General features: G+C 59.8%; 2 protein-coding genes and 1 long non-coding RNA gene across 3 annotated transcripts; 2 read left to right on the top strand and 1 right to left on the bottom strand.

The window, feature by feature from the left end:
* Positions 1–538: 538 nt before the first annotated feature.
* SPPL2B (signal peptide peptidase like 2B) lies at positions 539–15,333 on the bottom strand. Its single transcript, XM_027547131.1, has 15 exons — positions 15,194–15,333; positions 10,800–10,919; positions 9,825–10,007; positions 9,332–9,421; positions 8,756–8,895; positions 8,118–8,260; positions 7,838–7,934; positions 7,313–7,429; positions 6,028–6,109; positions 5,139–5,213; positions 4,941–5,003; positions 4,761–4,860; positions 4,276–4,353; positions 2,912–3,072; positions 539–2,197 (listed from the first exon to the last, which is right to left on the bottom strand). The coding sequence occupies exons 1-15, from the start codon at positions 15,251–15,253 to the stop codon at positions 1,955–1,957; spliced, it is 1,752 nt and encodes a 583-aa protein (XP_027402932.1). The 5' UTR covers positions 15,254–15,333; the 3' UTR covers positions 539–1,954.
* Positions 15,334–15,348: 15 nt separating this feature from the next.
* Positions 15,349–20,098, top strand: LSM7 (LSM7 homolog, U6 small nuclear RNA and mRNA degradation associated). Its single transcript, XM_027547132.1, has 4 exons — positions 15,349–15,416; positions 15,555–15,645; positions 18,437–18,508; positions 19,851–20,098. The coding sequence occupies exons 1-4, from the start codon at positions 15,411–15,413 to the stop codon at positions 19,991–19,993; spliced, it is 312 nt and encodes a 103-aa protein (XP_027402933.1). The 5' UTR covers positions 15,349–15,410; the 3' UTR covers positions 19,994–20,098.
* Positions 20,099–22,588: 2,490 nt separating this feature from the next.
* LOC113896629 lies at positions 22,589–23,788 on the top strand. The gene is made up of 3 exons (XR_003512063.1): positions 22,589–22,893; positions 23,060–23,204; positions 23,347–23,788. It is a non-coding gene; the product is annotated as an uncharacterized LOC113896629 (long non-coding RNA).
* Positions 23,789–24,286: the final 498 nt, after the last annotated feature.

Genomic DNA, 24,286 nt, shown 5'->3' with positions numbered 1-24,286 from the left:
GACCTGTGAAAATGACATGAACACACGTTTTGGTGTCCACCAAGTTTTTGGCCACAATCACACCTGTCTGCTTAACTGTTGTCTGATGTTTCTGGTTACATCGCTGGGTTGATGACTTTGCCGGTCGTGACAGTGACCATGTGGCTCTAAAAAGCTCCAACAATGACCACCTGGTTCTTTACCGACAGTCTGAGGTTCCTGCCATGGGTGATTCCGTCCCTGCTTCTTAGATCAGCACAGACAAGCTGACAGCATCAATCGCAGGCAACAGAGCATACTACACGCCCCTCCCCACATGAGGGCCCCCGCTCATCAGAACAAGTGGCTGTCCAGCGGCAAAGCTGAAACCTGGCTTGCGTGGCACTACCCACGTAGGTTACGGGTTTGCTCAGGACGTGTCCCTCCACACAGGAATTACTGCAGGACCAAGGTCTCCTGGGCCCGGCACACCACAGGCTTCCTCTCACAGCTTCCCTACCCCAACCCCGCCCATTTATTCCCAACCCACTGAGCCACAGAAAAGTCAAAGGCCCGGACATAAATATCAAAAGCTGTGTTTAATTACAAGATTCAAACAGAAGCAAGGCAGAAACTTCAGGAACTAATATCCCGCTTTGAATTCCTTGACATTTGTCAAACTTCAGAAACAAAAAAAGAAAAAGAGAAATTCCATCCGCGTTCAAACATTGACGACGTACAAAATGGCTTACAGGAAGGCGTGGTCCTCCGGGGAAGGACGGGGTCCGCTCGGACCCTCCCTCCCCTCCTCTCCTGCCCCGTGGCTGCCTCCCCGTCCCGCCTCCAAGGCCAGGGGCTCCCGTGGGGTGGGGCGGGGCAGGTCCAGCTGCACCACCCTCACCCAACCGCGGGGTCACCTGTTCTTATTAGGAAACACAGAAACAGGTGGAAGACGTCTTCTGGGTTTTTTTTGTTTTGTTTTCAGAAACAAACATGGTTTCTTCCTCGGAGGCGTGGCTGAGACTTGAGTCTGGCGCTGGTATCGTTTGGAATGGATCATGGTTTGGCCCCCGCCGGTCTGCAGCAGAGCGGCGGGACGGGAGGGACGCGGAGCCGGTGTGGGGTCGAAGGATCTGGGCCTCGCCTCTCGTCATGGACGTGGAGGATAGGCCGGGGCCCTGGCGGTCACAGCCCCCAGTGCCTGTCCGGGCGGTGGCTCCCTGGCCAGCCCGACGTGGGGGCGGCAGCATCTCCGTCCTGAGGTTCAGAGAACCCTGTCTGTGAGGTAGAAGACGTAAGCCAGTTCCAGAGCCGCCCCCCCCCCCCCCGCCGCCCTCCCACATTCCGGAAGCTCTCCGCCCGCCCGCGGTAGCTGGAGGCCCAGGTGCGTGCACTGATGGGGTGCTGAGCGTGCAGGTGACCGCGGCGAGGGTGGGGGCCGAGTTCCTCTAAGCGAAAAGGCAAAATGGGGCCACCGGCCTGGCGCCAGCCACCCCCCTGCTTCGGAGGAGCAGTCCGAGGGGCTCGCACCCGAAGAGGCGACACCACCAAGATCTCAAAAAGTCGTGGCCATTTATTAAAATATGGAGGAGCTGGAGCACAGGCGCTGGGCGCTCACCGCGGGGCCCCAACCCCACCGAACCGGTGACAACCCCAGTCCAAGCCCCGGGGGCCCTGCGGACCAGAACCACTCCCTCTCCCGCCCCCGCCCCCGGGGAAGCAGCAGCAGGGTAAGCACCAAACTGGGCGTGTCCGAGGCCACCGGCGGAGGTGCCGCTCTGCCCTCCCCAGGACACCACCGCGCAGGAAGCGGACCGCGCGCGGCGCTGGCCTCTACCGGCTGGGGGCTTCGCGGCCACACGAGCTCGGAGCAGGGCTGGGGGCCGGGGTGCGGCCGGCGGGCTGGAGGAGGACGTGCGCATCGGCCAGACCAGAGCACCAAGTTGGGGGCCGCGCGAGTCCAGTCCGGAGCGCGGCGCCGAATCTGCGCCCTCCCCTAGGCCGAGGGGCCGGGTGGAGCCGCGAGGCGTTCGGGTTCCTGGGGGGGCGCGTCTGCCCCGAGCTTCTCCTCCGGCGCAGACTGTTCTGGAGTCTGCTCTGCCGGCGGAGGGGTTGGGACCGCGTCTTCGCCAGGAGTTTGCCGGCCTGGGACGGGGGCAGGGGCGGCATCTGGGTCCGCATGCGGCTGCTGCGGGCCGTCGGTTGGGGCATGCGCCCAGGGCGACTGAGGTAGGTCCTTCTGCGAAGGAGAGGCCGCGGGTTGGCGGGGCCGCGGGGTGGACGGGAGGGCAGGGGAGCCCCCGAGGGTGGGCTCAGACCGGGAAAGGGGCTGCGCTGGGACCTGCACCACCACCACCACCACCACCACCACCACAGGGACCCCGGGAGGCCGCGACCTGACTGCTCTGGCTTGTTCTCCCTCGGGAACCTTCCAGAACCCACCCACCAGCTCTGGACCGGGCAAGGCCCTAGGGAGTGAGAGCTCTGAAGATGATGGGCACTGAGCCCCAGAGGCCTTCCGGAGAGCCTGGGGGAGGGTCCAGTTGTAGGCAGACTGAAGTGGGAACTGGAGGCCCCGGAGACAGGCAGGCCCCGGGGATGCAGGGGGTTTTCCAAGGGGCCAGCAATCCATCCCTGAGTTCCAAGACTACAAACGGTCAGTCGACCCGTCCTGCACAGGGCGCGGCCTCGGTCCCACTTCTCTATGGTTTTAGACAAGAACAGGGCCCAGCCTGCGCCTCACCCACCCCAAAGCAGCGAGAAGCCCAAGTAGAAACCCACTTCCCAGCGACACCCGACCTCCGGCGGTGGCAGGAGGGGAGGAAACAGAGCACCGGGACCAGGCACTGCGGGGTTCAGATGGAACACTAGGAGGTCTTACTCAACTTTAACTCTAGTTAGGGCTTATTAGGCTATTACTGCTCGCAGACAGTCATAGCAAACTGGTATTCACCGCAAAGCCGCTGCCCGTCCAGAACACGCCCAGCTCCCTGCGCCAGAGCGCCAGGGCGCAGCTGGTGACCAGCGTGCAGGGCACGAGGTAGAGGAGGGCGGGTTGGCCACGCTGCATGAGGGCCAGTGCCATGAACGTCACCAGGAGCCCGATGCCGTAGGCTGCAGGGACAGAGATGGGCAGCGTGTCACCCCATGGTGACTGACGCACCGGGAGTCAATCCTCCCCACCTTCCAGGACACCCCACCGCCCTGCTGGGGCAGGCAAGAGCCCACTCAGGGGTCAGCCCCCAGACTGGGGGGGCGGTCATGGGAGGGCCTGGAATCCTTGGGATGGCTGAGAAGGAGCTGCAGAAGTGTCCCGATATCTCGGTTTTATAAACCTCTAACCAGAAGAATAATCTGAACCAAAGTAACACAGGTACAGAACTAGAAAATGAAATCTTTCCTGAGTGAGCACGTGAAAGCCCTGAAGGGTCAGATGACACCTACACTTGGCGCCGTCATCCAGAATAAACAGGGTGCTTTTTAGGGCTGTGTGAATGCAGCCATGCAGGGATCGCGCGAAGATGGACATACAACAGGCAAATGCGATGAGAGGCTAGCAAGGGTCGGCCTGAGCCCAGCAGAGGGTGCGGCGCTGTACTGACCGCTGTACTGACCTTGCAACTGCTCAAGAGTTACAAGAAAGATGACTCACTGGACCATCTCTTCCAGGCCAAGAGCCCCATCTCCAGCACAGGCCTCCACTCCAGGCCGCTTGCCCTGCCCCTCACCTCCACGTTACTGAGCAATTGGATTATGCTGGGAGAGTCCAGATGATCGAATGTGGACTCTCCATGTATCCTGAAGCAATCCATCCACACAAACTAGGGATCTCAGTGACAGGAACTACAGGACAATCTGACACACTGTGGTTCAAAGGGGAGGACCTTGTGGGTGCATGTGGACAGGCTGATCCCGGGGACTGTGACCCTGGGGGCCGGCATGGAGGACAGGTCCCAACCTCAGGAACCCAGGGGAGGGCGGACAGCAGTGGCTCAAAGGTACGCCAGCCAGGAAGGCCAGCCTTCGTCTGCCTGGCCCACTGGTGGCTGCGGCAGGGCCTGTGCCCTCTGCACCCCCACTCATCCTGAAGAGCTGACCCAGTGGGACAAGAGAAGTGGTTTGGACCATCTTAGAAACCACCAGCCTTGACAGAAAATGAGGAAGCATCCTGTCGGTGTCAATGAATTTGGAAACGAAAACAAACTGAAGACAAAAGGAAAAAGACAAAGATAAAGACCAAAAAGAAAAGAGAAACAGCAACCACAGTGTACAGTGAGGAGGCTGTGACACAGGGGGAAGACCAGACGGTGGGCTTACCGATGGTGCAGGCCACGAAGTAGACCCTGGAGGACTGCACCTGGATGTCGAAGCGGTGGCAGTAGGCCACGAGCAGCCCTGCAGAGACAGGCCGTGGGCGGAAGCTGTGGGCAGCGGCCTGGCCGTGCCCCAGCTGGGCAACAGTGCTCCCATGGAGGGATGGGGCACCAAGCGTTCCTCCCCAGCTCAGGAGAGAGCTGGCCTGGTGCCGCCCTGGACTCCTGGCAGGTGACTGAGGCCTCAGACCAGTGCAAACCCCAGCTCAGCGGCCACCTGCTGAGGAGCCACCTGAGGCGGAGGGACCTTGGGGACAGAGCAGCTGGAGAGCCGGGCAGGTCTGTGCAACTGGGACCATGCCTCCATGGAGTCACCTCCCTGCCGTCCTGGCCCATCCGGCCAAGCTCCACCTCTGCTCACTGACCCACCAGCCCCTCTGGTCCAGCACCCCCAGGGACCCCCAGGCCACCCAAGCCCAGCCCCAGTACCTGGGACCAGGATGTCCCCGAAGCCCAGGAGGGAAAAGGGGCGGTCACACAGGGCCAGCGGTGAGGCGTTCAGTCTGGGTACCTTCAGCACCATGGGCAGCTGCAGAGAGGGGCAGTGTCTCCAGTACCCGCCAGCCCTGCTCCCTGCACACTCAGCACCTCGCCGCAGGATACTCCTACCTTCTCGTGGGTGGCTGAGTCCGAAGGCCCGGTCGCCACCTCCACCATAATGCTGTTCCCGCTCTAAGAGAAGGGGGGCGCTGCGTCAGGAGAGGCTGAATGCAGCAGCTGGACCAAGGGGCAGGGCGTGGGCAGGCTGGGGCAGGGCCATGGGGTACGGGCAGGCAAGGGCGGGTCGTGGGCTGCGGCAGGGCCCACCTTGGTCAGGAAGGGCGTGATGAACACGAAGAAGACGTCGTAGATGAACAGCACCAGCAGCAGCAGTGTGCAGGCCTACGGACGTTTGGACCAGGCGTCTGGAGGGCTGCCCTCCACCTGGGGACCTCCGCCAGCTCTGCCCCACCCCCACCCCCACTCAGGGTGCTGACGCACAGACCCTCCAGGATGCATCAGCAACCCCGCCCAAGGCTCGGACTTTCCCTGTAGAAAGGAACATCTTGCCACCTTGATGAGAACATCAGAGCATGGGCAGCAGAGGCTCAGGGAGAGCCAAGATCTGGGCTTCTCTTCATTTTGGCAGCATTGTTCAGTTTATGGAATTTCTAGTTCCCCAGCCAAGGATGGAACCCCAGCTGTATACAGTAAGAGAACCAAGTCCTAAGCTCCGGACCAACAGGGAATCCCCTTCGCTTCTGAGTTCCTGATGGAGACACACGGCCATGACTGGCCAGCCCCAAGTTTGAGCACCATCTTTGCGTTTCCCTGTGTGTCTCTAGGTTCCCGCTGCGGGGTCGGGCCTTAGCTGGGGTCACAGTGCCAGCCTGGTGCTCCAGGCAGAGCCCCATCCTCCTGCCTGTGGGTTTCATCTGGTTCTCCTCTATTCACCTCACCAACACTGCAACATCACCAGGGAGGATCCCCTTGGCCCAGCCTTCACCAGTGCAGCAGCCATGCCGGGAGGCAACTCTGTGCTAATCCTCAAGCCCAAGGTGGCCAGAGGGACAGAAAAGCAAAAACCATACCACCCACAAGGGGCTGGGCTCAGAGCAGAAGACCCTGGGCAAGGCCACGTGGCAGGAGGGCAGCAGGCAGACACAGGAGGCTCCAGCCCTCATCCAGAGCTCCCCAAACCCTGGGGGACCCTCACCTTGAACGTGGGGAGGCGGATGGTCTTCAAGGTATAGAGGCAGAAGGCGATGCCCAGTGCGTCCTGGAGGATCCAAGCCCACCTGGAATGCAGCACAACCTCATCCTCCGGCAGGGTCTCCTGAGAGCCTCCACCGGTCAGCCCCCCCTTCCCCAGCCACCTGGTCCAAGCCACCGGTGCCCAGCCTCCCCCAAGTGCCATGGCCCCATCCCTCTGCAACAGTGGCCTTCACTCCTGGGGCACAGGATGGGGCAGGGGGTGAGGAGAGGAGAGCTCTGCAACTACAGATTCAAACTTTTCAAAAATATCTTTTAAATGATTTAGAAAAAGAAAACTCGCACACACACACCCCACCTTCCCAGCCAGGTGCCACATACACTCTCTTGGGAAATAGAGGCTTGGGGTTCTGAGGACACAGTCTGGAGCCCCAGGACGCAGGGCCACTTCCAAATTTGCAAGTTGATGCTCTGATGAAGCTCCAGTACTGGGGCTCCCCTGCTGGAAATTGGCCCCCACCACCTGCTCCATCCTCCCTGCCCCTACTCCTCAGAGCTTCATCTGAGCACAGGGTCAGTCTCCAGGCCAGGGCACTGGTGGGAACGGTGCCCCGCGTGGGTGCCCAGACATGGTAGAAACCAGACCCTGTTCTAATTTCAAGTGGGGGAGTGGGCCTTCTGGCTGGGACTTAATCTTGAGAGCTCATATTCTTTTTGTGTACAGAGAACTCCAAATATTTTCACGTTTTCCTTCTGCCAGTTAAATCTGTTGTGGCTCCAAACGGCAGCACAGCCAAGAGTGTTTAACAGCCCCAGAGAAGCTCAGAGAAAGTGCCAGATGGTGTCGGTGACAGCGGGGGTGGGGACATGGGGACCGGCAGTGGCTGCCTCTGGTGGGAGGCTGCCCAGGGGACACGAGTGTTTGCAGAGGCAGAGCAGTGGGCCCGGTGGCACCAGGCCACATCCAGGCTGCCGCTGAGCCCATGGCTCCACGCCCGGGCAGCAATGCCAGTGGCATCTTCCGCCCAGATTGCAATTGCAGACCCCAGGGCACCAGACAGGCCAGGAGGCAGCTAGAGCTGGGCAGCCATCCGTTGAGCCTGGTCGGCACCTGGACAGCATGCAGTCACTGCGTCCAGAGCACTGACAGCAGGGCTTTTCATAACTGGGAGCTGGCCCGGATCCAAGTGCCCGGGTCAGACAGCTCGGGGAGGCGAGGGAGGTCAGAGCACCCGAGGACAGCACCCTGCTGCCCCACCTCCCCCCTGGGGCGGCAGCACTGCACTTACTGGTCCTCATTCCGGAAGATGCCCCACACCACGCTGACGGTCGCACACAGCAGCGCCAGGAGCAGTGTGCGGACCTGAGGGCGCTTGTGGAAATAGGGCAGGCTGTTGTCAGGGACCCTGCAGGCAGGCAGGGGCATCAGGACTCTGACCTTCACGGTGCCAGCTGCCCAGCACCGTGGGCTCAGCTCAACTCCCGTCCCAAAGCCTCCCATCCATCCCCCTGTTGCCCTACCTGGTGCCCCCCACCCCTACCCGGATCCCAGCGGGCCTGACCCTGAATGGGATGTGGGGGGAGGAAGGCCGGCTCAGAGCCATCCCCACTTCCCCAGGAGCCCCCAGCCAGCCCTGAGGGGGCACCTGCCATATGCATGCACTGCGCCAGACTAACCGAGGGCTCTGGAGAGGGCCCTCAGCCTCACGGAAGCTATGGCGCCTCAGAGGCAGGACGGGGAGGGGAGAGGCCGAGAGGTGGCAGAGCGGGACCGCTGCGAGTAGAGCCAGTGCGGGCCGCCCCGGGGGGCTCACCTGCACTTGCAGAACGGCAGCCTCTGCACGAGCGGGGACAAGCAGCTGTAGAGGCCGGTGGAGGAGGCCAGGCAGAAGATGCCAATGATGACATAGACTAGGGGGGAGTTGCAGGGCGGGCAGCAGTGAGGGGCTGAGGGGGGCTCTGCACCTCACTCCCCTGGCAGGGGGGCGCACCAAGGGAAGGGAGGGGCGGCCCCGCCTGAGGCACTCCTTGAAGGCAGGGACCACAGCCTCCACCCCCCACACACCGCCCTGGGGGCTGAGGCAGGGGACCCACCAAGCTGGTCATAGAAGAAGTAGAGCAGCACTAGCATGGAGCAGCACATGACCACGAAAACGCAAATCATGACCGGCGTCACATCCACAGCCTCGTCCTCCTGCTTCTCGGGCCCATCATCCCGCTTGTGCTTCATGTATCTCCTGGAAAGACGGGCCGGTCAAGGGGCGCCCTGCGGCTGGCACTGCTTCTGGGGCTGCAGGCACGGGGAGAGGCAGCGTACCTGGCCCCCGTCCAGGCCCACCATGTGTATGAGGGTCCCCCGACGGAGGACCCTGCCCCCAGGACCTCACGGGAAGTCGACGGGAGCTCTGGTCCTCACAGGGAGGACTACTGGAGGTGGGCTCTGGCACCTGGGCCAGGCTGTGGCGGTGCTCTGGGAGGAAGGCTGTGGGTCCCATAGGGCCACCCTGGCCCTGGCCCCGGCCCCGCCCCGGCCCCGCCCCAACTGTCCCACAGGCTGCCCTGGGCTGCTGCTTTCCAGGGGACGCCCCTGCCCGGCCAGGCCAGAACCCCAGGGGCCTCTCAGCAGCTCTCCTGGGTTTCATGCTGCCTTTCTAAAGAGGCCCCTCTTGCGGTCCCCTGCCCAGTGTCTAGGCTGCCTGGCTAGCACCCACCCACACACACAGGGCACTTACTTCCTGACATCCCGGCTCCCAGCCCAATAGCCCCCGAGCGCGACGGTGCCCACGGCCATGAGGAAGATGATGACCATGTTGTAGTCCAGCATGGGCTCCTTGGGGGCGTGCAGCGCTGCCCGCACTGCCTGGCCAAAAGTCTGCCTCGGAGAGCACAACGGAGCTAAGGCTGGGGAGACCCCACCTCGCCCCACCCCATGCCCTCGCCCAACACGTCTGACCCCAGAGAAGTGGGCCCTGCTGGGACAAGCTAACCAGGTGTATGTGAAGCAGCCAGGAGGTTGACAATGGGTCCCTCGGTGGGGAGACGGGGAACCTAGAGTGGGACCCTGACTGTTCCCACCTCATTCGTGTGCTGATGCTCACCTGCTCTGGACCCGACTCCCCACATCAAAGCCGACCAAGCCTTTGGTCAGCCCAGGTCAGGCCAGGAAGGCATGAGGGGGGCTGGCACTTAAGGTCTCTGGCATGTGGGCAGGGTTGGGGTCTCCTCTCCTGAGGTTCACGGCACTGTGGGCCCATCTCCCTGGGCCCTGGCCCAGCTGCAGATAGTGGGGGGCAAGTGGGCGGCCCTACCTGGAAAATGTCCAGCATGTCTCGGTAGCTGAGCAGGGCCACGGGAATGCCGATCTCCTCATATTGCGTCTTGTTGCCTCCCGGGGGGACCTGTGGGGCCAGGGGCAGGAGAGGATGACTACCCCTGGGTGGGGCACGAGCCACCGACAGCCGGCCTGCCCTCGGAGCCGGCGGGAGGGTCCTGCATGTGTGTCGGGGTCCTCAGGGCCAGGAGGGCAAGCCTGTGGGTTCAGCCCCTCCCTCCCAGGGCTGAGCTGGGGGCACCAGTCAGTCTCGGGGAGGAAGAGGCTGGCTCATGGCCCACACCACCCACCCCCTCAGAGATCCTTCCCAGGCCTGGTCATACCCCGAGCACAGCTGTGGGACACAACCCCCTCCAGACCACAGTCAGAAAACCAAGCTCCCTGTCTCCTCTGCCCAGACCCCTGCCTCAAACCCTAACCCGGTCCCGCCCCCAGGGTCCCAAGCTGCCCAGGAGGCCTGGGGGCCGCACCAGCGCCTCCTTGCTGACGATGAGCAGCCCTCGGGCCCCACTGCCCTGGGCCAGCCGCACTTTCTCGTAGAAGGTGCAGTTCCCCCGTGCCACCAGCGGGATCTGGTTGCTGAAGCCTTTTGGGGGGAGGTCGGCGGGAGAGCAGAGCACGGAGCTGGTCCAGTCCCGCACCTGCAGGAGAGACTGAGGGAGGGAGGCCTTCAGAGAGGCAGAGGGGATGGTGGCCCGGGCAGCCAGGTGGCAAAGACCCCGCGGGGCACCCAGGCCACCAGTGACTGCCACCCCACACTGCCTCACTGCAAGGTTGGGGGGGCCAGCCCCACAACACGCACTGCACAAAACACACACATGCGCACCAGCACACACACACAACCCACACCCACACCACACACAGACACATGCATGCACGTGTGCACACAGACACACAACACACAGACCCCAATCACCAGGCAGATGAGGGCGTCTGGAGCCCGTCACAGACACCACACGGGGCAGGCAGGAGCTCTGGCCTTAGTGATGACAATCGATCCACCTGCTAAACCAGGCACCGGGCATCCGTGTTCTCTGGGAGGAGTCAGGCCGGACCAGGGAGCAGCATGTCTGGGCCGCCCCAACGACAGGGATGGGCAGACCTCTGTGTCACTTGTCTAAGGATTTCTGGCCAGCCACCCCAGCCCAGCATGGTGGGAGGGATGGGAGGTGGCTGATGCCCTGGACAGGGGACATCCCACAGCAGTGTCCCAATCCTTTACTTACAACCGAGGAAACCGGGGCCCAGAGAGGCTGGGAGCTCCTCTGGGGCCACGTCCCTCCTCGGACTCCCAGCAGAGCACTTCCTCCATCCTCAGGGGCCCTCCCCAGGATCCATCCTCCAGAGTCCCCCCCAGGACCCAGGGCAGGAGTGGAGAGAGAGGTGCCTTGGGTGGAAAGCCCCATGGGGAGGGGCCCCAGCACAGGGCCACCCGCTGGACTCACCGCTTTGCTGAGGTCATGCGGCAGGTGGGCCCACTGCGGGTTGTAGAGGATGCAGTAGTCTTTGCCTTTGGGGCCACCGGTCTCAGACACCACATGCACCATGCCATACTCACAGGCCACCTGGACAGGGGGTGGAGTCAGAGTAGGCAGGGGCTGGCCTATGGCCCCGCCCAGCTCTGGATGGTCCCGCCCTCTGCCAGTGCAGCTGGGGCCCTCAGCTCAGGCGGACACAAGGGAGGGCAGGGCCAAGCCTCCTCAGGGAGATTTGCACACCAACCGTGGCCGTGCCAGGGCCCCTCCATGTGGCTCCAATGGCTGAAAGGGAGGAGTAGAGCCACGCCACACACACACAGGGCCTGGGCCCACCCCAGCCCCTTGGCTTCTTGGAGCCAGAGGGGCCCAACAGGACCCCAGCTCTGCACACAGCAGTTCCAGGATCCATCTCTCTGTACCACCCGGAGGCGAGACACAGACTGTATCCCTCAGTATCCCCCTAGAATCTTCCCCAGAGACAACAGGCAGGAGCCCCTTTGTGCTGGTGACAGACCCACACCCACCCCAGAATGTGTTGTAGTTGGGGAGCGGGGGGGCTCTGACTCAGCAAGGGGTCCCCAAGGGCTGTGGCCCAGAGAGCATGCCTGGGACACAGACTGGCTCTCAGAAGGCCGAGTCCTCTGTGAACATAGGCCAGGGTCAGCTGGCGGTGGTGCAGAGAGGGGCTGGGGTCCCCAGCTGGCCCTGCGTCTTGGTGTATCACCTGGGGCTGCTGGGTCAAGTGTTTGGCAAAGCTGTGTTTACAGGGCATGGGGCGCCAGAGAAGCCAGGTATGCAGGCGCTGCCACCAGCGCTTGAGGGAGGGAAGGTCAGCGTCATCCTGCACCTGCACCTGCCCCTGCCCAGCCAACCCTGTTCCCTCTACCTGAGGCAGGACTAGGAGCCCTGGCTTCCAGGTTCTCCCCACCACCGTGCCACACTCAGAGCCCCTGCCACGCCCCCACCTTGGGCCACTGCAGGGAGTCTGTGGTCCCTCAACCCCCCAGGCTGAATCCGGCCCACCTTCTGTATTTGTCAGTAAAGTTTTACTGGAACATGGCTGCCTGGTTCCTGAATGCAGAGCCTATGCTGCTTTCTGCAGAGCCAGGGAGTTGTAGCAGAGGCCATGCGACCCAAAAAGCTTTTAGAAAACGTCTGCTGACCCCTGGTCTATGAGCCCTGAGTTGCCTGTATAACACAGGAATGGCTAGAAGCATTTCTTTTTAATTTAAAAAGGTCACTTAGAAGCACAAGAGCACACGTCCCAGCCTGCCCCTCCCCACCCCCCACCCCACCCCACCACAATGTGCACAGCTGGCTTTCCCTTAAGATATCAGCCTGGGCTGTGGCAAAGCCCAGAGAGCACAGTCTTGCTGTGGATACGGTCTCCTCCCGGGGGAGGTACAGGACTGGGAGCAGGTCTTCCAAAGGGCCCAGAGCTCTCAGTGCCCCTCCTTCCCCCCATTCCGGCACTGCCCATTCCAGTTTGGAGAATGAGAAAAGCCACTAAGAACAGGCCACCTCCCAATGCACTACAACCACAAAGCAGGTTCAGGAACTTTAGGGAAATTATGCTTCAAGATGACACTGACAGCATCCATGCCAGGGTGCTTAGAAGCTAAGGGATCCAGATGGGGAGCAGTCTATGTAACACTTGGTGAGTTCTAGGAGAGGGTGGGGTAATCAGGACCTGGGAAGCTTAGAAAGAGATGTTTAGGTGGAGCAATGTGGGGCAGGGGAGGGGTGAAGGGGAAGATGCAGGAGGGGTGAGGAGGGGAGGTGAGGGGTGGGGACAGGTGGGGGGATGGTGGAGGGATACATGGGCAGGTGAGGGGCAGAGAAGGCACCCACACGTTCAGATCTGCTGAGTAACAGACCCCATGTTGGCCATTGTATACACAACTTGTACCAATGGTGTGGGGGTGTCCAATCTCGTCCAATCACAGAATGATTGGGAGTGAGCTCACGGTCGTGAGCAGGCATCCTCTGGCCCCATGGAGAGCTGGCCATACCCTTGGGCGCCATGAAGAACCATGCCCAGGGGTCTGTCCTAGAAAGAGCTGGCCCAGGTGCCCTCCTCACTCACTCCCACACTCTCCTTGGTTGCCCACACTCAGGGTAAAGTTCAAAACCCTCAACCAGCTGGGAATAAAATCCAAACACCTCAGCACCCTGCTCCGACCAGCGCAGTCCACTCCCCTGGAGCCCAGCCCAAGGAGGCCGCATGCCCCGCCTGCCCTTTATCCCATGCTGGAGCTGCTCCACTGCTGCTCCCCCCACAGCCCCGCCCGCCAGAGTGCCTGACAGGCCTCCACCTTCCTCAGGTGTAACCACTGGAGCGTCCTATGGGCCACTATAGTGGACCCTCACCATCTCCAGATAAATCATCAGCTCTCAGGAGGTGAGGAGGAGAACGAGACTGACATACACACACCATTATGTATAAAATAGATAACTACCAAGGACCTACTGTATGTCCCAGGTGGCTCAGTGGTAAAGGACCCACCTGCCAATACAGAAGACTCAAGTTCGAACCCTGGGTTGAGAAGATTCCCTGGAGAAAGAAATGGCAACCCACTCCAGTATTCTTGCCTGGGAAACCCCAAGAACAGGGAACCTGGTAGACTGCAGTCCACGGGATCATAAAAGAGTTGGACACGACTTAATGACTAAACAACAACAAGAACCTACTGTATAGCACAGGGAACTCTACTCAGTACTGTGTAATGGCCTATATGGAAAATAATCTAAAAAGGGGTAGATATATATATAACCGATTCACTGTGCTGTACACCTGAAACTAACACAATACTGCAAATCAACCATACTCCAATAAAAATTAAATAAATATCTGCTATTAAAAAAATAAAAATCACCAGATCTCACACCTCCAGCCCTGCCCTCGTCACCTGCAACTTTCTCCCTGGAACACCTTCTTGACCCAGCAAACTCCTACTCATCCCCCAGAACACCCCTACGCTACCTTTGCCTCTTGCTTCTGAAAACCATTCCCAGGCCAACCGCACTGTTCCTTCTGTGGTGTTCTTGTGACCCTTTGCCCACCTATCGCTTTGCCACTTTTTTTTTTTCTTTTTCTAAATATTTAGAGACCTCAAAATCCCTGCTTCCAATGGGTCAGACTGCTGAGGAAAACGAGCAAAGAGGGCTGGGGGAAGTACAGAGGGCTGGCAAAGCAGCTGGGGAGGGGGTGGGCCAGAAAGCTGCTGGAATGTGGCACACCCCTAAGCTGAGACCAGAAACACAACGTTGGGGGGAGTTAGGATTCAGGGAAACAGAGCCCAGTGAGCAAAGTGCCTTTAATATGTTAAAGCTGGAAGCAAAGGATAGTTTCCTGTCAGCCGGATCACAGAGTCCTCCTGAATGTGTCAGTGGCACCAGAAAGCTCTCATTTGGACACAAGATCTGACACACTTTGAAAGAGAGCCCTCCTGCAGGGCTGAAAATGAACTGGGAGTTTGGGGGACAAAAGCGGCCTTGGAGAGAAGCCAACAGCCTGAAGCAGAGGTTGGGGGGCTGGCACAGAAAGGTCAAGGTTAATGGCCCAGTTTGTAGGGCTGTTGGGGGAGGGTGGCACCATTTCCAGAGTTGTGGAATTTGGGAGAGAGGGAGGGTTTGGAAAATAAAAAATGCACTCATGGTACTGTACATCAACCATCTCCAGGTCTGTCCCCTAGTGGCGACCCTTGAGGTCAAGTGACAAACAAGTAGCATGCCCCGCGTCCGTGATCCCCTACATCCTCTCTCTGACTGTGCACTGTACACTTCTCCTCCTTTTGCAGACGACCAACTCAAAGCGGGAACTCCCCTGCCAAGGTCACTGGAGAAAAAGATGGGGCGGCGATTCGACCCCACTCCAGGGCTGGGCTCCTGGCTGCTTCTGGACGCCGCCAGACACTGGGTGCCACGCTGGACAGTTGACTACAACCACGGGGAATAGGGGTAGTATCGCTTTCAAGGGGATGCCAGGGTCAGAGAGCGGTAGCCCCCGGCTAAGGCCACGGAGTCAGATAAGGGCGTCCCAGAGGCGGTTGGAGACCCCGAGACAAGACCAGCAGGGGCCGGGGAGGGAGCGGGGTAGTAGAACCTCAAACTTTAGATCCGGGCGGAACCCAGTGACACCACGGCTGGGAACGGCGTCCAGAGAGGGAAAGGAGACCGGCCGGGGGACAGACCCGCAAGGTCACGGCCGGGCCCCAGGCCCACGGGTTCCGGCACCGGGGGCGCGGATCCCCTAAGCTGGCCCCAGGCCGGGCAGGGCGGGGTTCTGCGCGGGGCCGGGGAGGGGTGAGGAGCCGGGGCACCGCGGCCGGCGAGGCCAGCGGGGTCGGCGCCGCCCTCACCTGGGCCGCGAGGAGAAGGAAGGCCGCTGCGAGCCGCGCCAGCGCCGCCGCCGCCGCCATGTCGCCCGGTCCCCGCCACAGGCGTCGGCAGATGTTTCCCAGCAACGCCCCGGCGCTGAGCGCCGCGCAGGCGCCCTGCGTCTTTCGCGCATGCGCGCAGCGGTAGGTACAAAGGGCGCAGTGGCGGCGCCTGCGCATAGCGACGCGGCGCGACAAGATGGCGGTGAGCGTGCGGCGCTGCTGGCGGGGTTGGCGGGGTTCGCCGGGTTGGCGGGGTTCGTCGGGCTGGCGGGGCTGGCGGGGCTGACTGAGCAGACTCCGGCCGTGCTCCCCGCCTCACAGCGCTCTGCATCCCCTGCAGGACAAAGAGAAGAAAAAGAAAGAGAGCATCTTGGACCTGTCCAAGTACATCGACAAGACCATCCGAGTGAAGTTCCAGGGAGGCAGAGAAGGTGAGGCCCCGCTGCCCTCCCCCTCCACGGTCCACGAGGAGTAACGGGAGGCGGTACCGGTAACGGATGCCTGGGCCGCGCTTTAGGCGCTTGGCTCGGACAACTCGTCCGGCCTGCTGCTGGCGCCGGCGTGTAGGAACGGTTACACCCCTTTTGCAGGTGGGGAAACTGATGCACGCAGAGGGGCCCAAACCTCACCCGCAGCCACAAGGGCTGGGATTCAGGTCTCTGCTTCCTTTGTGTCTTGTCTCACCCAGGCGGCTGCCCCAGACCCCCACGGGCACCCTCAGCACCAAGGTTTCTCAGTTTCGGCACTGCTGACATTAAGGCCGCATTGTTCTCTGTAGGGGGCCGTCCTGGGCGCTGTAGGGTGTGGAGCAGCGTCTCTGGTCCCACCGACTCGATTCCAGGAGCCCTCTAGTCCTGATGACCACAGGCATCCCAGACATGGCCTAGTGTTCCCTGGCAGGTGCAGAATTGCCCCAGTTGAGAACCCAGGCCCTATACTCAATTTACACGAAGCCACCTGAGGCACCTGTTGAAAGCAGACCTCATCTCCTTGTTCACCACTGTTCTAGGGTAAAGAATGAGCCTTTTGCTTTTGAGTGAGGCAGGCAGCTCTCAGCTGCTTTGGGAAGCTCTGCTTGACTCTGCATCCCGAGTCAGGTATAAGCTCCTGGTAGCAGCTGTCACCGGAGAAGGCAATGGCACCCCACTCCAGTACTCTTGCCTGGAAAATCCCATGGACAGAGGAGCCTGGTGGGCTGCAGTCCATGGGGTCGCGAAGAGTCGGACACGACTGAGCGACTTCACTTTCATGCATTGGAGAAGGAAATGGCAACCCACTCCAGTGGTCTTGCCTGGAGAATCCCAGGGACAGGGGAGCCTGGTGGGTTGCCACCTATGGGGTCGCACAGAGTTGGACACGACTGAAGCGACTTAGCAGCAGCAGCAGCTGTCAGGGCTTGGCAGGTTTTTTCAGTTACTGTGAGGCTTTAACTCTGCATCTCTCTCTGCGATCTGGTGAGGAGACTGGCAGGAAAGATGATGCAGGATTATGTGCAGAGTGCGGTCCAGGGCAGAGCCCCAGCTCACTGGCTGTGGGACTTTGGCCAAGTCGCTACCATCTCTGAGTCTGTCTCATTTGTCAGAGGCTGTTAACTCCACTTACCTCAGCAGTAGTGATGAAATTACAGGGTAATGTCGTTAGCCAAGGTCCTGACACTTAGTGAGCACCCAGTGCTTCACTTATTCAGCTTCCTCTGATCTTCAGTTTCTTTGTTCGTAAGATGGTGATTCAGACCCCTCCTCCTCTGAGATGTGGACGCCTGGGTAGCATCAGAGTGGCTAAAAACACAGTGCCTGCCCGTCTAGGTACCCAGCCCAGTGAGGCTCTGAATCTGAACAAACACTGGCACCTTGCCGGTTCTGGGATGTACAAGGAGATGGGGCTCAAGGCGCTTGTGTGTGTTTTTTTTAATTTAGCTGCATAAGGTCTCAAATTCCAGGCCAGGTCTCTCTAATTATGCCATATGGCTTAGTTGCTCCATGCGGTGTAAGGTCTTAGTTCCCTGACCAAGGATGGAACCCACATTTGCTGCACTGCAGAATGGATTCTTAGCCACTTGGACCACCAGGGAAGTCCCTTCTGTTCATTTTCTATGCTTCAACAACCCATTTTTATCTCACAGCACCTGTGGTTCCAGACTCTGGATGCCTCGGGCTCAGGTCTCTGACGAGGTTACAGTGAGGGAGTGTCTCTGGGAGCCCGTCATCTCAGGCCCGGGCTCCCCGTTTTCTGGCAGGTGTTGGGCAGGGATCCTCTGGGCTCCTAGAGGGTGCCCACCGCCCCTGCCACGGACACTGTCTACAGCATGGCAGTTAAGTCCTTCAAGGCTAGCAGGAAAATCTCATTTTTTCAACTTCTCTTTTCAGAAAGGGCCCATCCTTTTAATGGCTCACCTGTCAGGTCAGGCCCACCCAGCATAGCCTCCCTTTAGATTCACTAAGGGTGGACTGACTCATGGACCTTGATCACATCCACAACGCCCTCTTTTACAGCCTGACCAGACCAATGTCTGATCGAGGGTTCCATCCCACACCAGAGGGGGGGTGGGGGAATGCTGGATTCATCTGAGAATCCCACCCACCTGCTGCAGCACCTCTCCCATATAAGAAGGGAGGACCCACAGGTGTGGGCTTACTACCTTGCCTGGGGCCAAGTGCCCAGATGTATTACTGGATTTGTCACTGTCCATCACCCCACTTGGTGAGCGCCATCACAGGCTTGAGGAGGGCTGTAAACAGTAGAGGAAGCAGAGCCAGGGCCTTGCACTCAGGCGGGGCTGGCAGACTTGTTCTGCAGAAAACCAGACGGAACATTTTCAGCTGTGCTGGCCAGACGGTCTCTGTTGCAACTCCTCAACTCCACCATTGCAGCAGCTGAGCCACCACAGCGACATTTAACAAATGAGCGCGGCCGGGTGCCAGTTAAACTGTTTACAAAACAGGCGCAGGCAGATTTGCCGACTGTTGCGGCGGCCATGGTGCGGGGTCAGCTGTCACTGCTCATCTCCCAGGAGCCCTTCCGTTGCTCCCCCTTTGGTCCTGCATCTGTCCTGTCCCTGGAGAGGCTGCTGCCACACCTGCATCTGGCTGGGGGGTGGCCCCTCACCAGTGAGGGCACCCCAATTTCATGTGCTGACACCCTCGTGCGGCTCGCACTTTGTCCAGAATGACCATTGATCTTATGCTTGTCCATCTCTCTTCTCTGCTTGGTGATTCCGACAAGCCAGTGGAATCCTGAAAGGGTTCGACCCGCTGCTCAACCTCGTGCTGGACGGCACCATCGAGTACATGCGAGGTGAGTGCAGCTGCGGGGCTTGGAAGCGTCCTTGCCAGGCCTTTCTTACTGTTCCTGGGCCGCCACCCACGTGCTGAGCCACCGTGAGCATGGCACCTGGTGGGTCAGACGGCTGACAGGTGTGATTGCTCTGCCACTGTCCTGGTGGGGCTCAGTACACTGTCATCTCGGGACCTCAAGAGTGGAGTGTTTTCCGGATTCACTCATCACCGACCCTGAGCACTTGCTGGAGTTAAGTCTGCCTGGTGGGGCTAGAAAGGTGCTGCATCCGCCGCGATAAAGCTGGCTTCCAGGGGGCTCATCCTACCCCCTCTCTCCTGCTGTCTCTGTCTGTCAACTCCTGCTGCTGACAAAGGGTCCCCTCCCCTTCCCTTCCCATCCCTGTCTCCACAAGTCCCCAGACCTGCCAGCTCAGCCTGAGTGCAGCATGATGGAGCCCCCAGGTTCAGGAGAGAAGGGGGTCTCGCTCCTCCAGGGACTGTCGATGTTGAAGTACATGTTACTCTGGTGCAGAGTAAATGCGGCCACACGCAAGTGTCAAAGGCCACCAGGCAGAGGCCCTCTTTATGGGAGGAGCAACCCTGTAGGGCCTCTTGCCCACCCTCGTTTTCTGTCTTCCCTCGGGGTTTACCCAGAGTCCTGCTGCTGGGGTCCTGGCCCAGCGTCCTCAGGCAGATGACATTCTGGAAAAGGACAGCCTCACCCTGTGGGGCTGCTGGGAGAACCACATGAGCTGGTGTGTGCCATGCACTTACATGGGGTCCTGGCTTGCTGGTCCAGCGACTTTTTGCCCTCTCCTCACCCCAGAACAGCCCCAGGCCCAGAGCTAGCCAGACCCATCCCTGCAGCTCCAGGAGGGAACGGGCAGGCTCAGACAGCTGTTGTCCTGCAGGGTCTGGGGGTGGGGAGTTGCACCCCAACTCAGCCTCTCCCATCATGCAGTAATCTCTGAGAGTAAGATCTCCTCCGTGTGCTGTCACTTCCCCCCACTGGGAACAGCCCGTTGGTGCGGGGGTGAATGGTGGCCCTCCAGGAACGCCCAGATCCTGCAGATGGGTTTTTCTTCTCCCCACCGCCCCTCTGAGCACTCGGTCCATCTCCCCGGGGCTGTGTTCTCATTGTGGAAGGAGGGTAGGCTGCACAGGGCTGTTTCCAGAGCTCTTCCTAAGCCTCTCCATCCATCTCCAAAGAAGCTGCCAACAGGCTGGGGGAAGCAGAGGTGGGGGGTGGGAGCTTGGCCTGCCTTCCCTCCCCCCAGCCCGCACACCCCACTTCTTCCCACCCAGGCACATCTCCGGGCATCTTCCCACACCGCCTCACTGCCACCCCTCTTCTCCCACAGACCCCGATGACCAGTACAAGCTCACAGAGGACACGCGGCAGCTGGGCCTGGTGGTGTGCAGGGGCACTTCGGTGGTGCTCATCTGCCCGCAGGATGGCATGGAGGCCATCCCCAACCCCTTCATCCAGCAGCAGGATGCCTAGCAGCCAGGCCACTGCTCCTCTGACTTGGCCACCCGTCCGAATGGAACTGTTTTTTGTATAACTTACATTTTTGTTTTCTTAATAAAATTGCAAACCTCAAGTGTCCAGGAGCCCTGGAACCTTCCTTTCAGCTTTGGTGTTCTGGCAAAACCCGGACCTGGGGATTTGGTTCATTTGGCAGAGCTTGAGCCCTGGCTGGGGACTTGGTGGTGACTAAGCATGCATAGTGCCGGCGGTGAATGGGTCATGCCTCTGCAGAGACCCCCCCAGGGGTCACCGCCTCTGTGGACATCCCAGCCAACCTTCTCAGCGGCAGCTCCTGTCCTTTCAGTGCCTCTATGCTCTGGCCCAAGGGGTCCTGCAGAGCCGGGTCCACTTTGTCATGTCCTAGCACAGCCATGTCCCCACAAAGGACAGACTAGATGGAGCCTGCTATCCACCTGGCCCACAACCCCAGAGGTGATCTGAACCTCTTCCCCGCTCGTCTCAGAGGACAAGCCCACCCTGCCCCTCAGCCGGTGACCCCAGGCCATCATCATGAACGTCCCCAGTCCCTGTCCTCAGGAGCACGGCTTTCTCCTGGCCTCGTTCCATAAACCCAGTGTCCTTGTTAGGACCCTGCCCCCATGGGCCCATCCCTGCTGACAGCAGGCTCGTCTCTCATTTGTCACTCTGGAGCACTGATGAGGGTGGATGGGGGAGGCCAGGAGTAGGCATGAGTTGTCCTGGCAGAAAGTTTAAACTGGGATCCCTCCCCCAACACCTGGGGACACACTGGAAGTGGCTACAGAAGGAGACCAGGCTGGATGACTCCCTCGCTACCTGTTCTCCGTCGTCGCCAACAAATAAAGGGAGAACAGCTGGCTTATCTTAGAGATCTGAGCTCTGCCATGGCCCAGCAGCATTAGCCCCTGCTGCCGGGAATTAGCTGTGGGGCCGCTAGCCAATCCCACATGCTCCTCCCTCTGCCCCACTTCCCTGCCATCTGGCAGCCCTGCCTCCTCCCGCCCCCTGGCCAGCATGGGGGGGCCCTGGGCAAGCTGGGGTCACAGCCCCGGGGAAAGCTGTGACCTAGAATCTGCACGCACCCAGCCTGCCAACATCCAACCCCTGTGCTCTGGTCTTGGGGAGCAATCGACAGCTGGTGCCTGGGACTCAGGCAGGGGGCTCTCACAGTGGAGGGACTGAGAACCCAGGCACCGGAACCTCTGTTCTGCACCTGCACAGCCTGTGCTGTCTGAAACCAAGATACAAAGGCGGAGACCCAGAACTCAGGGTCAGAGAGCCCAGGGGCCTGGACCCCAGGGTGAGGTGGGAGGGGTAGGGGAGCAGCGAGGCCTGGAGGCTAATCAGACCTCTTTAGAGCCCCTGAGGTAGCCGAGGGCTAGGACAGAAACTCAAGAACACCTGATTTTTCCAGCCCCCAGCCAGGCTTGTCTCTGGACCCTCTGCCCCCACACAGCAGTCCCCCAGGCCTCAGACCACTCTCCACCCACCCTTCCCCTCCCAGCTGATGAACAGACAAGTTCTGTGTGGCCACAAAGTCCAAGGCTCCAGTTCTCCTTCCCCCACTTGCTATGTGACTGACAGGAAGTGTCCCAACCTCTCTGAGGTCCCGTTCCTTCCCTCTTAAGCTCAAGAAAAGCCGTCGAATATCCACTCTGCAGCCAGGCACTGGGACCCTACCCAGTTGGTTAAGAGCACAGGTGTTTGCCCTCAAGTCTAAGGATGGGAACAATGCTGTGGGGGCCAAGAGAGGGAGACCCCGACCTCCTGGGGGCTCAGGCAGAATGCCCCAGACAGGCAGATGAAATGAGCCTGTTCACTGAACCACCCTGGAGAGTCACTTTGACTTTGTTTTTAATAACCTAGCTGCCCATCACTAGGGGATCTGCTGTAGAGACTCAGGTTCCTCCAGCCACACACAAAGTGACTTATTACAGAGAGGCAGAGCTGTCTGTGCAGAGGTGGATTAAATATAACCACAAATTCCCTGAGTTAACCTAGGTGACACCAGCAGAATAACTTCACTGCCAACCTACAGAATCACGAGTATTAATACGCTTTATGCCCCTATGTTGGGGGATGTTTGTTACGCAGTGGATAGGTCACTGAGACTTGCTGACATACAAGTGTAGCATGCGGGTGGTGTAACACCATTTAGTCAAGATGATCCTTTTTAAGAAAATCTTACGTTTCTATGCTTTTAAATATATAGAGAGAGAAGGATCTAGAAAGATCCTGCTGACCTGGGACTGAAGATGATGATCAGAAATGGATGTTAGACTGTCCTTGACTGTTTTAATATTTCACAAGGAGAAATTTAATATTTAATATTTTACACTGAGTGTTATATTGAAATTTTAATATTTTACAAGGAATTTGAGAAAGAGATGGCCAGAAGCAGGTAGGGAGATGCAGAGAGAGACCGAGGGAGACAGGGAAAGGCAGATACGGAGGCGGAGACTAGAGCAGGAACAGGGAGAAACGAGGACGCAGCAACCTGGCTGGTGACACTGATATTGCTCCCCCCTCCCCCGCCACGCCGGTATAAATCCCCAGTGGCCGGCCAGCCCGCCTGCCAGCCCACCATGCTCTCAAGAGGCAGCCCACTGACCCCGGCCCGGATCCCGCCCTTCCAGCTCCCAGCCCACAGTCAGCGCCCTTGGAGCACCAGCCGGGGGCTGCAGCCATCAGACGGGGGACCTGTCCTGCTCCACGTGCCCACGGTCACTGCAGCCTACAGGTTCCAGGTGCTGGCCCAGAGGCCCCAGGTGCTGTCTGCTGAGGCCCCGCTCTGGGGGACATCACCAGAGATCCCTGCAGACCGCAGCTGGAGCCTGGACCAAACCGAGATTCCCGGCACACCGCCCCATGGCAGATTCCAGAATCTCTCGAAGGTGAACAGGATCTTGACCCTGCTGACGGTCAGCCCTGCCCCTCCCTCACTGCCTTGTCCCCTGAACGGCTTTAGTGACAGGATGGGCTGATGTGTACCTGCTTCACTCAGCTCTTGTTCACTCAGCTGCCACCAGTCCCAAACCCTTTCATTATCCCCATTCACAGATGAGGAAGCTAAGGTCCAGAGAGGTCAACCAACGTGTCCTGGGTCACACAGCCGGGGTTCTAGCCCAGGAGGTGGGCTGCCTCCAGCACCATCTGCCCCCCACGTCCCTCTTGTGTTCGGAAGCCCATCATGTGGGTGCAGAAAGTAAGACCCAAAGCTGGATGTGTGTGTGGGGGGCACACATTGGGAGGGGAAAGCCCTGGATGCATAAAGGGGGGCACATGTTGGGAGGGGAAGGCACTGGAGGAACTGGGAAGAAACAGACTCCCCTGCTCTCACAATCCAGGTCTGCCACCCACAGCCCCTGGAGCCCTCACTCCAACCCGGAGCACCAGGGACACCGCAGAGCCCTGCAGCCCCCCAGGGCGATCCGGGCATGGCTGTCCACCCCCAGGATCCTGGCCAGTGACACAGGAGAGGACTCCAGTTCCGCGTGGACATGGATGTAAAAATAAGAAGTTTTGGTCAACTTTGCAAATGGGGGGTTGGGTGGAGAAGGGGTCTTCGATCCCTGGGGCTGTTGGTTTAAGCTCAGGCTCGCCCAGGTGAGACTGACGATGCCCCTGCCCCGGGGGTCTGGCCCTCCTGCTTCCCACTTCCCCCTGCAGCTCCAATCCCACCTGGAGCCTCCACTATCCACAGAAATAGGTCCCCCTGCCACCTCCTCATCAGACTGGGAGCTTCATGGGGGTAGGCTCTGATGCTCAATAAACGTCCTCTGCTGGCGAGCACATGTCTTCTCATGCTTCCTGCTTATGTTCAGGGCCCAGGTCAGCTCCCTGACTCCCCACCCCTAACCAGCACCCACCCACCCTGTCCCCAGCCATGCTGACCCTAGCCAGCAGGGGTCAGGGCTTACCTAGGAATGAAGAACCCAGATGGAAAACACCATTCCTGGTTTGTAGATGAGGCTGTGTGTGTGTTGGGGCGGGAGGGGGGCTGGTGGAGAGGCAGGGAAATAAGGGTGTGGGCGAGGCTGACCAGGAGCCTGAAATCAGGACAGATATGCCTTTGGACTCCACCTTGTCGCTGGGAAATTCTGACCTTTCCTGGACCCCATTGCCCCCAAAGTACACATCCACACCTACTGCATGTCTTAGAGGAACCCCAAATTAACGTGCCCCAAGCTGCCTGGAGAATCCCAGGGACGGGAGAGCCTGGTGTGCTGCCCTCTATGGGGTCGCACAGAGTCAGACACGACTGAAGCGATTTAGCAGCAAGCTGAT

This window comes from Bos indicus x Bos taurus, chromosome 7, assembly GCF_003369695.1.
Source record: "Bos indicus x Bos taurus breed Angus x Brahman F1 hybrid chromosome 7, Bos_hybrid_MaternalHap_v2.0, whole genome shotgun sequence".
Lineage (NCBI taxonomy): Eukaryota > Metazoa > Chordata > Mammalia > Artiodactyla > Bovidae > Bos > Bos indicus x Bos taurus.
Note: the sequence above shows the minus strand (reverse complement) of the source record. Positions and strands in the feature narration are given on the sequence as shown.

What these genes read in the sequence shown, in the direction of transcription:
- SPPL2B (XM_027547131.1), bottom strand. Translation starts at nt 15,253, where the DNA reads ATGGCGGCGGCGGCGGCGCTGGCGCGGCTCGCAGCGGCCTTCCTTCTC. An exon ending in TCGTCAGCAAGGAGGCGCTG is followed by an intron (nt 9,422 to 9,824) that starts GTGCGGCCCCCA and finishes CTGGCCCCACAG; the next exon opens with GTCCCCCCGGGAGGCAACAA. An exon ending in CGGGGACATCCTGGTCCCAG is followed by an intron (nt 4,354 to 4,760) that starts GTACTGGGGCTG and finishes CTGTCTCTGCAG; the next exon opens with GGCTGCTCGTGGCCTACTGC.
- LSM7 (XM_027547132.1), top strand. An exon ending in GTTCCAGGGAGGCAGAGAAG is followed by an intron (nt 15,646 to 18,436) that starts GTGAGGCCCCGC and finishes GATTCCGACAAG; the next exon opens with CCAGTGGAATCCTGAAAGGG. An exon ending in CACCATCGAGTACATGCGAG is followed by an intron (nt 18,509 to 19,850) that starts GTGAGTGCAGCT and finishes CTTCTCCCACAG; the next exon opens with ACCCCGATGACCAGTACAAG.